The sequence below is a fragment of the Zosterops lateralis genome (assembly GCF_965231275.1).
Source record: "Zosterops lateralis genome assembly, chromosome: 13".
In the NCBI taxonomy this organism is placed as follows: Eukaryota; Metazoa; Chordata; class Aves; order Passeriformes; family Zosteropidae; genus Zosterops; species Zosterops lateralis.
Genome location: NC_139773.1, coordinates 8,423,221 through 8,433,824, shown reverse-complemented (window position 1 = coordinate 8,433,824; position 10,604 = coordinate 8,423,221). Strand labels below are relative to the sequence as shown.

Sequence of the window (10,604 nt, the reverse complement as noted above, 5' to 3'; positions counted from 1 at the left end):
TGAAAAATAACCTTCTGTGGACTCTCTTCAAGAGCACACAGGAGAGGTTTAAATAGCCCACCATTAATAAATCTTTAGGGGTCCCTAAATAAACGTATTACGTGAACAGCAAGGTATGGATTCCACTTAGCACAGCTCAGGAGGGCCTAGCCAGGACAGGCTTTGTGTGATTATGGTCAGAAGAACATAAGGGGCAGGTCTGAAAGGTCTGTGAAAGCTGGAGCTGCTAATGATTTTGCCACAGCTGAATTGCACTAAATGCCCCCACAAGTCAGTAGTTGGAAAACGTTTTCTGTGCACCTGAGAGATTCATCCAGAGACCAGGATCATTTTGCTGTGGAGAACCCAAGCAATGTGCATATCCCTCATTCTGAAAGGGATTTAGCCAGGCAGATTGCACAGAAAAAAACAGAATCATAGAATGCACCAGTGGGTTTTTTCCTAATGATACTGGTGGGTGTGCCACATTGGCTTCTAGCAAAATCAGGGAGAAATGGTCTGAAAGTGTGACAAACAGAGCAATATAAAAAGAAGATCATAAGAAGGATGAAGTTCATAGATTTTAAAAGAAAGAAGAACAAAGCAGTGACAGCAGACAAGAATGCATACTTCAGGAATTTCTTTCAAATCTCTTAGGAAATTTATGTGAGGGAAAACAGTTTCAAGGATTCAGCAGTTCCTTAATGCAGTTATTTCTTTAAGGGAATATAATGCAGAGGGAAGATGGGAAATAAATTCAGAACCTCAGAAAAAGCTCAGATTCTTCAATGGCCTCAAATACAAGAAAGCAGCCTACAGAAACTAGGTCAGTTTTTAAGGATGTGTATCTAAAGCAGATCATGAAGACAGCGGGGTACCAAAATATTACTGAACAAAACTTTTAAAAGCTAAAGTGTTTAATGTTTCTTTTTGTTCAATCTGGCATGATGAAGGTAAATAGTGTAACAAACAAAGTATAGCCTCTAGCTAGAATAAGAAAAGACTGGTTTACAGGTTACTTTGATTAGTTTTGGTAAATATTTTCAAATTGGATGAAAAAATATCCTTAAGAGATTGGAGAATGACAGAAGCAATCTCCAGTTAATTACTGGTGATTCATATAGAAACCTGTAAAAAATGAATGGGTTTCCAGGAGTCACTTTTCCTGAATTTGAATAGGAATATAGGGAGGACAGAATACAAGCTATATAATTAGGCTGTCAATAATGACTTGAAAAATCATCTAAAATAAGCACTCGAAAGAAACAGAGTAGCTAGGCAGGAATTCACAGTTGAGAACAAGGGTTTCACACAATCATCTTTCCTTTAAGAAAAAGGAAATAGACCATGTGGAGAAGTGGGTGAAGGTGCCTGAAGTTCCAGATGCCTTCTGGCATTAATAAAGCTTGACACTTTCCCATGCAAATTAGGGAAACTTAATTAGATGAAACTTTAATGTGGTGGATGCAAGTTTGTTGGAAACAGCTATCAACTCTTCAAACAGCAATGCTGTGTTCAGCATATAAATCTTGGGTAGTGAGAGAATAAAGTTCAATCAGGAGAATTACCATTTTGGGAACAAGCAGGTAGGATGTCTCTTATGTAACAAGATGAATGCAAATTGACATCTCCTGGTACTGAAAAACAGCATATTACAACAGGATGCATGAAGAGGACTTCAATCCATATGTTTTATTAACCAACTCTTCCAGTATGGTTGGCACAGAGAGGCCCTGACTGGGATGCTGTGTCCAGCCTCACACACTTTAAGACTGATTCAGTCCAAAAGAAGAAAGCAAAGAGCCAGAATGACAAGAGGTGCAGAAAATAAAGGCTGACTGGATAGTCTTGGGTGGTCTTAGTTATTAAAGAGACTGAGAAGGGAGATCCAAGAACTAAATTGTTTGCTTATACTGAAAAGGCTAAGTAGTATTTAACTCAATTTCAGCAACATTTAGTTGGATGTTAAAATCCTTATATAACTATAACTAAGTGTATATAGTATAGCTAAATGTTATACTTTCTTATGATAAATATTATTTATTACAATTATTTGTTGTAGTAGCCATCACTGGAGGCCCTTATAAACCACTCAAACTTTTACTAAAAATAATTGTATATGGTTGAGCCTATTGAGGAATAAAGAGAATAAACCAATGACATCTCAAAAATTAGTCTAGTCTTAAGCCTAGAAGGTCATGTGGAACTTAGTTTGTAGTTTATGAGCATCCAGCATTTCTCCAGGTGTGTCCCTAATGGAAAGTGTTTACTCAGATCAAGCTGTAAATGGAGAATGACTCAGTAAAATCAAAAAAATCAAAGTTGTGCACAGATAATCCAAGGTCACTTTCATTCCAAATCCATATAGGGACTAAGTGTAGTTTGACTATTAAAGTGAATACAAATTTATTTCCTAGACATGACTTGTTGTAACCACATATTCAAAATCCACACTTCTTTGCTATTCAAAGTAAATTAATGAAGGGAGATGATTCGAAGAAGTCTATTTAAATAAAATTATCAAGATACAAATATTGCATAATGTCAGTGCAAAATAAAAAGTTAATCTACTACAGGGGAATGCTGACTTTTCATTAAAAATGTGTCCTTTCCTCATGCTTTTTTTTTCATCAAGCATGCAAGCAAGCTGTGCACCATGACACAAATAAGTAGTTTGAGGATACATGCTGTTTGCTTATGACTCAATAGCAGCTAGACAGAAACTAGGACACCCTCTTGATATCCTAGTCCAGACCATAGTTCTGTACACAGTACGACTGCAGTTGTGTTTGACTCTTCTGCTACCAAAAGAAACCTTTTCTCAGTTTTAAAGGGTGCACAAATGACTAGATACTGCAAACAATCTCTTCCTGTAGAGTTTTCCCCAATTCTCTCTAAAATGAATGCTAGGTAACCTTTGAAAACCTGGTGTAACAGAGTGGAAAACACTGCTGAAGTGGGGAAAGGACTCAGTAATATCTGAGCTTTGCCCTTTTGGAGCAGCAGTCATTTGCATGTACAAGATAGTTGATAAGTATCATCTGGAAAGTCCAGTCTCCCTTACGTTCCCTGGCAGACTTCCTGGAGATTTCATGATACACTGACTTCTCTCATCTAAGGGCAGTGCTGAATATACAAGATGCACATCCATCCTTTCTCCAGTCTTCATCAGATAAGCACGTTAAAGGACACCTTGCATATTACTGACACTCTAAAAACCTACAGCAAAGTAAAGAACAACACAAATCAAGGTAAGACAGTTGAGAAACTCAGAACTTCCATCAAATGTCAAAAAGCTTCATTTCCATGATTAAATATATAGCTCAAATATAATCAAACGCTTCTAACTTTATTTCTCTCAGTTACACAGTTTAACACGTAGCATAAACTGTTCATCTGACTGGTTTTTTTTAGGAATACACACACGTATCTGAAAATAGTCATATGCCCAGTGTAGCATTGCTAGTAAAACTTCCTATGGCCACCTAGTGGCCTACATGGAATTGACCTATGAAAAATATTTAGGATTACATGAAGATCCTCTCATCTAAAAATAAAACAAAAAGTACAAGTTTCATAGCTTTTGCATATATTTGAGATATAAATACTAATTTGTTTGCACAGTACATCCTTTAACACAATTTAGGAAATAAAATGGGGGAGGGTGCAAATTTGATGTGAGGAAAACTAATGACAGAAAGCAAAATTGAAATGGCCCTTAAGGAAAGAAAAGAAATTGAGGGAGCAAAATGTGAATTGAGTTAATGATCTGAATGCATGAGTAAGTAAATAAACAATCTGCAATGTGGTTGCAAGTGTTATTAAATCTGGATGTGAGAAAAAATGGAAAATGGTACCATTAAAGAGAAAAAACAGCTAAATGCTTGCATAGTATGAAATGTTATGGAAATTCATCTGTTGTCCCCATTTTCAATAACTTAAATGAATATCACTTAAAACAGCACACAGATTAAAGACATCTGTATATATTTCAGATTTCAATATTAATGCCAAAAATACATAGTATGATTTTACATAGGATTTATGCTACATTAGAACACTAAAGACAAACATCACATGAGTATTAAATGAAACATTAAATATTAAATAACTGAAAAATAAAATAAAAAGTGTAAACACTAAACTAACTTGGGAATTTGCTATTGCAACACATCCAATGAAGTGGTTTTAAACAGTACAAAAAGATTAGATTTAAGTATGTTTCCAGTCTACTTGGAATACACAAAGCTCATTCCAGAAACCTTTTAAAAACTGGTCCAGGATCACACAGAACCTTCCTTCTCTTGAGCGCTATTTTTATTCCTTTACACACTTAACTTTATACTGTTGTCTCTACCAATCTTTGCTTGCAAGGAGTACTCAACAGTAAAATGAATACTTTAGTTTGCCATTGTTTGCTAGCATCTTGGTGAAAACTGAGGATTTGTTGGAGATTCAGTGTAAGATTTGAGTTCATATGCAGCGCCGCTATCAACTTCCATGGATTTCCGAGAGAATAGGAGCCTTACATCTCTGTGGAGGTAGATCTTTCCAGATTTAGAACTCTGGAACCTGAAAAGATACAAATATCTGTATTACCTAAAACAAAAATAATCTTTAAAAAATATTAAATAAAATGCACTCTTAAAACATCAAGACCAAAGCATATTTGAACAAGCAAAATTAGTCAGTTAAAATGAAAAGAGAAAGAATATCCTAATGCTTTCATTCTGTTTGTTTCTTTTGACATTTAAAGGTTCTTTTCCTAATCACCAATGCAGTGCACAGCTTTGAAAGTGGCATGGAATATTTGAAGTTCACACTGCCATTATGTACATCGAAGATTAAAGTCATCAGCAATCAGGAATGGCAAAAATACTCTTCAGTGAGCACTCCTGAAAATGTCCAAAGGGTGGCTTTAAGCACGTACAAAAGGGAATTTTCAGCTATATACAAACTGAATATGCATTTCAGTTTCATCAATCATATAGACAGATTTCATTGCTCTCTTTATGAATGTAACACTTGGAAGTTTACTACTGGTTTATACCACACTCCAAATATGAGAGCTTGTCTTGAGAAGCAGTAGGTACTGGGATCTCTGCAGGCAGACAGAAGGATTTTTTTTGCACAAACTAGGGAGCATTTCAAAGGGACTGCAATTCACTGGCCCAATCGCCAAAGCGAACAGTGGTCAATTCCTCAGCCCATTTATATTTTATTCTGCAGCTAAACAGCCTAATTCAGGTCCTCCAAACCTGCAGGAACGTGCCAGTTCCACTTTCCCTGGGTATTAACAACTGTATACAGGGAGACAAGATCTGCATTTCAGAGAAATGTATTCTATAGTTTTCATGTGGCAGAACTCTCTATTTTCCTTCTCTCCACCAGGAAAGGCAGAAGAGCCTAAGGAGCATTTCTTACAGCAGCTGAACTTAATGTCACTATCACTATGCCACAGTGAGAGATAAATGCTATTGCTGCTGCAATAGAAACAGAAAAGCCATTGCTGTTGTCACAACAAGGTGATACCGTGGCAAATGCTGAGAGCAATGCATGCTGTGTTATCATGTATGACAATTTGCACAGATTTTTAATAGGCTTTGATGTATTGACCCCATTGAAGCAAAAGCTGTATCTCTAGAATAAACCTATTCATAATTTGACTGAAATTCTGAGTGGTAGGAGAAAGACAAGTACACAAGATCCATCGAGGCTTCTGAGGAAGGCAGGTTGCAGAAATGGATTCTGTGGCACTGTTCTGTTCAGATGAGTGATGCAGAATAGCCTGTAGTCATCCCCACAGCCAGACAAAGGAAAACTCTGTTCTCCTAGATACAGCTGTCAAGGACATTAAATGCAGCAGGGTCCAGCAGAACGCTCCTACTGGCTCCCACAGAGATCTCATCCATCACTATTTATTTGCTTGGTGCTGTCAGTGTGAAAGCCCTTTACCTGATAAGGCAAAAGGGAGAAGACACTATCTTAAGAGAAGACTATGGAGGAGAGCACAAGGAGGAGTGAAAGAGACAAGGGACAAAGCAAACACCACAAACAGTTAACTCAGAATCTAGCTCATAATGCATTTTAAAAGGAAAAACTTTAGTGAAAGATCTGTTGCAGCAAAAGTATGATTGAAATTAATTCCTATAGATCTAGTTATCAAAGCACCATCAAAAAATAGATCTCAATTCCCATTTTACACATGGATCTTTCAAAAGAATTATTACCGTGGTCTATTTTTAAACTTCTCAGGCTTACTCTTTTCTATGAATGATAATCCTGCAAGACTCCTTTTGCTCAGTAAATAGTGGTTCCCTACAACGTGACTTTTCTGAGCATGACATTTCACAAAGATTGAAGAAGGATAAGGGTAAGACAGCAGCAAAGTTCAAGGGATTCTTCTCATCTCTGCATCCATTACCTATTTTTTTTCTTTTAGACAGGTCTACCCTAGTAACTGGAATTTAAAAATGTTGTTTATACATGCAAATACATTGGAATAATTGAGACAAGCATTCCATACACCCCTGCAGGGTGGTGATGGAGTGGCCAGCATGGAACTGACTCTGGAGCTGTGGTGGCTCCAGTAGTTTTGTGTAGAGAAATTTTAAAAACCCAACACAACCAAGGTCTCTGACAGACCATGTCCTAGGAATAGTAACAACAGACAAATACAGGAATGCCTAAACACACAAATATCAGATACTAGAAAGTCTGGCAGAGGAACTTTACTGAAGAAATGACAAATACAAGCACAAAGTCCCTATATGTATTTTATAGGCTGTCAAAATTCACAAAGAACAGAGTAATTCACAGAAACAGAATAATCCTGAAAAGCAGGATAATCATGAAAACATATGAAGAAATGAAAACATAGCAAGATGTGTTTTTAAGTGAAAAAGACTATACAACACAATCTATAAAATCGGTAAGTAAAAGCATTAGGACAAGGATAAAAATTTCTAGATAAGAAAAAATGCTGAGAGACAAGAAAGATAAAAGCAGCTAGTAAATCAGTAATAGCAGGTATTTTCAGCTTCCCCCAATAAAGGTGTATGCCACATTAGGACAGCATTTTAAAAAAAGTTTCTCAACACCTTGAGGAATCAGTACTTTTAACAACCATTTTCAAGCTTACCCTCCCCACTGAGCCCTCAGTAATAACCCCTGTTTAGTTGTTAAGCAACAGCAGCTATGCTCCATGCAATTCCTGGCATTGTGTCAGTAACTAAGGCTGTTGACCAAGCTTTAAAAACTCGAAAAATGCTGAGCTGTGGGCAGGTTAGCTGTTTAATTACTTTTTACAAGGGTGCCAGAACGTGACCTAGAAACCCACAGATGGTCATCATCCCCACAACGCCAGGCAGAAACGAGGCACAAGCAGAGCTGAGCTCACAGCTCTTATCCTCAAGTACATTTAATTACAAGACAAAAAAATCATTGCTTCACATGCAAAAAAAAAAAAAAAAAAAAAAAAAAAAAAAAAAATTATCCCCAAAGCATCTTCAAAAAACAAACTGCAGGTGCAGCTGTTGGGGGTTTTTAATAACGAATAAAGCTCTGCTGTGTGTGCAAGCTACATTGGGTATCTCAATCCTGGAGCTGTGGGTACAAGTACAGTCTCACAGCACATATTGAACAGAACCTCAAACATACAGAACTGCACGCAGAAGCTGCACACACAATAAATCTGACACTTTAAAGACTGTTGTAGAAAATCTGGCCGCCAATGTTAAGCTCCAGACCTATGCAAGCGTTTTTGCTGAATTACCACTTGAAAAGAAGCTTTCATAATGTGAGTGCTGACAACTGTGATTAAGGCCTCGCAAGCAGATGCGACCACAATGCAGCTCACTGGTGGTGACTTCATTTGTTTTTTTAAACAAAATTTCAATACGTAAGCTTAAGATGCTTGTGCTCAATGACTACTGCAACTAAAACTGAAAGGCTGTTCTAAGTCAACTTGAGTAACAAACAAAAATAAATCTGAATAGTTAAAACGTTTTAGGTTTGCATAACTTTTCAGTAAAGCAGGCTTGAGGAAACTTTGCTGCTTTTAAAAATGAAGCTTTAAAACCAACTTACATGAATGAATATACTACTAAGATTTTTTAAGCCTTCCTAATTAAAATCCATCTTTAGTAAAGAAGGCTACTAAATGGACAACTGAGTCTTTTGTAAAATCATAAGTGCTCAGTATAATAAACCACAAGACAGATCAACATAAGCTACTTTAATATTTCAAGGAGTTCTGCCATTCTTACATTATGAGAAAGGTCCCAGAGTTTGGGTTTATCACTGAAGAAAAAACTTGTGTGGCATACACTGTAGTTACTCACTTTCCAGAGTAAGCAGGGAAGCATCATAATTATGACTTTAGGTTCCCCATCAGAAATGGATGCATTTCCAATTACACATCATAAACCATGAACTGATCCCTACCAGAGGTCTGAAAGCTGAACTAAATTGTACAGGTATTTCAAAATGAGAAGCATCAGAACTGCAACATTTCTGTCTCTCAGCAGATATCAGAAATAGGAAGCTCTTAAAGAAGAGTTCTAGTTGTAACAGATGAGAGAGCAGAAAGCAGGTTTTCCTTCAAATAGAAGTAATTCTTGAGTGTGTCAACAAGAAATTTACAAACTACATTAAAGTAGAAACTGAAAGGGGACACAAGACCACTACTCTTCATGCCGGTGTGCCAGACCCAGCTGGCCACAGACTTTTACCCACTTGCAGCCAAGGCCTGTCCCCTGCTCCTCTGCACAGTCAGATCAACATAACACCTGAACAGAGCCTTCTGTTGGGGCTACACACTTTTTCAGGATTTGCCCCAAAAGAAAAGTTTTAGAAGGCGATTAAGCTAGACCTTGCAAGTTAGTGTAGCCTGAAAGGCTGAATTTCAATCCAGGCTAAATTTTAGAATGAAAACACTGCAATACCCTTCTCATGACACTATTTTCATACTCCAGTAAACAAACAGACTTTTTTATGACTGTCAACTTTCATTTAATGGGAAAGTCTGGCTTAGAATCACTGTTCTAGACAAGGTTGTGTTTTAAAAGTCTGTTGGATAGAAATCAATGCCACTAAATAGGAAAAATAATATGTACCAGAAACAATTGTACAACAATAGAGAAGAGTAAGAGATTTGATTTTGTTCTGCTTGCTCACTTCAGAATGTCAGATGCTGGTGGGTTTCCAAGTGCTGCAGTGAAAGCACTGGGTCTGTGTGTACAGGCATTTCTTACTACAAAAACACAAGCAAAAACTCTGCAAACTGCAGGAGGACAGAGTATATCCATCATTCCCCTTTGTTTCCAACTGCAGTCTCCAGAACAGCCCAATAGCAGCAGCACAGTGTCTGGTTTCAGGCAGTGCTTTGTAAATCATTTAAGGAAGATTGAGTGAATATTTTATAAAGTGAAAGGCATAATCACCAGTATTGCATCATGAAACTGGTATTTACATTTTTGCCACTAAACACTGTATTTTTAGGAGTAGATCAGACCATTTTTCATGTTACAAGCTATTCTGGTGAAGAGGCACATGTGAAGAACACCAGGGCACCTTCTCTTCAGTGATCCTTAGTTTTGGCTTTTTCCCGTATAACATCCACTTTCACTATTTCCTGTAACCTCAAAGAAAGTGCATCGATTCAGCCAGAACAATTTCTCTCTCACTAAGAAAAGATTTAACCCAAATTATTTATTACTTCTTCTTCCTCTACTGTCTAACTTAAAGACCAAGTTAGCATTCATTTTTTTTCTTTTCATTCTTTCTTATTTCTGTATATAGAAAGGTTGGCTGGGAAAGAAATTATGAGTTAAAATCTGGCAGACACTTTTTTGTGGTTTTGGCTTGGGTTTGTGGGGCGTTTTTTTGTTTTATTTTGGTTTTTTAACTTCAAGGAGCTCACCTCAGATGTATGAGGTAGCGTAGTAGCCTTTCTTCAGTCTGGTGACTGTTTTCTTTATTGACAGATCGCTTGACTTCTCGTCTCACAGGAACAGAGAAAGTTCTTTGCCGTAGGAATGTTTGATGATTAGCTGGCATTTCTCTCAAGTCATAGATCACCACAAACATTTTCACCACAGTTTTGTTAGGGTTAAATAAGGTCTGAAAAGACAAACAGTTCGATACAATACTCATTAGAGATGACAAATTAAAAAAAAAAAATAAACCAAACAAATCTAACCCAAACTCGATCTGTCAAAATAGTTCTCTATTGAGACCATGCACTTTGTTTCTGTACCATACAAAAACGTTCATGTAAAGACATTGTGAAGCCTTTCTTGTTTTCAACACTTCAGCTACCAGTAATTCCCATTTTTAAATATAATGCTAAACACAGTCTAATCTGAATGAAACACTAGTATATGATACTCTTACTTTGCTAATCAGCATGCCTGGTTTTGTTTATTTTTCCAGTCAGCTTTTTGTCTACACTGTTTTCCAGACACAATACACTCGCAGGAAGCACAGTGGTGGGCTCCGCTTTTAAACCTGAAATTATGAATGTGTTATCTTGGATTGGGTTCTTAAAAGAAAGAGTCAGTTCATTGGTTCTAAGCAATGACTGTGATTTACTTTGTGGTGCTATTACGAGAGTAAAGGTGGTG

The 10,604-nt window shown here is 37.0% G+C and overlaps 1 protein-coding gene across 4 annotated transcripts in view; it reads right to left on the bottom strand.

The window, feature by feature from the left end:
* Nucleotides 1-2,033: 2,033 nt before the first annotated feature.
* The window catches only part of ATOSA (atos homolog A), a 48,166-nt gene continuing 39,595 nt past the window's right edge, over nt 2,034-10,604 (bottom strand). For all 4 annotated transcript variants that reach the window (XM_083870746.1, XM_083870748.1, XM_083870747.1 and 1 more), the window contains 2 exons: nt 9,902-10,101; nt 2,034-4,551 (listed from right to left, as the gene is read on the bottom strand). In XM_083870746.1, coding sequence (XP_083726872.1) covers nt 4,398-4,551; nt 9,902-10,101 — 354 coding nt within the window. In that variant the 3' untranslated portion in view covers nt 2,034-4,397. The remainder of the gene's footprint in view (nt 4,552-9,901; nt 10,102-10,604) is intronic.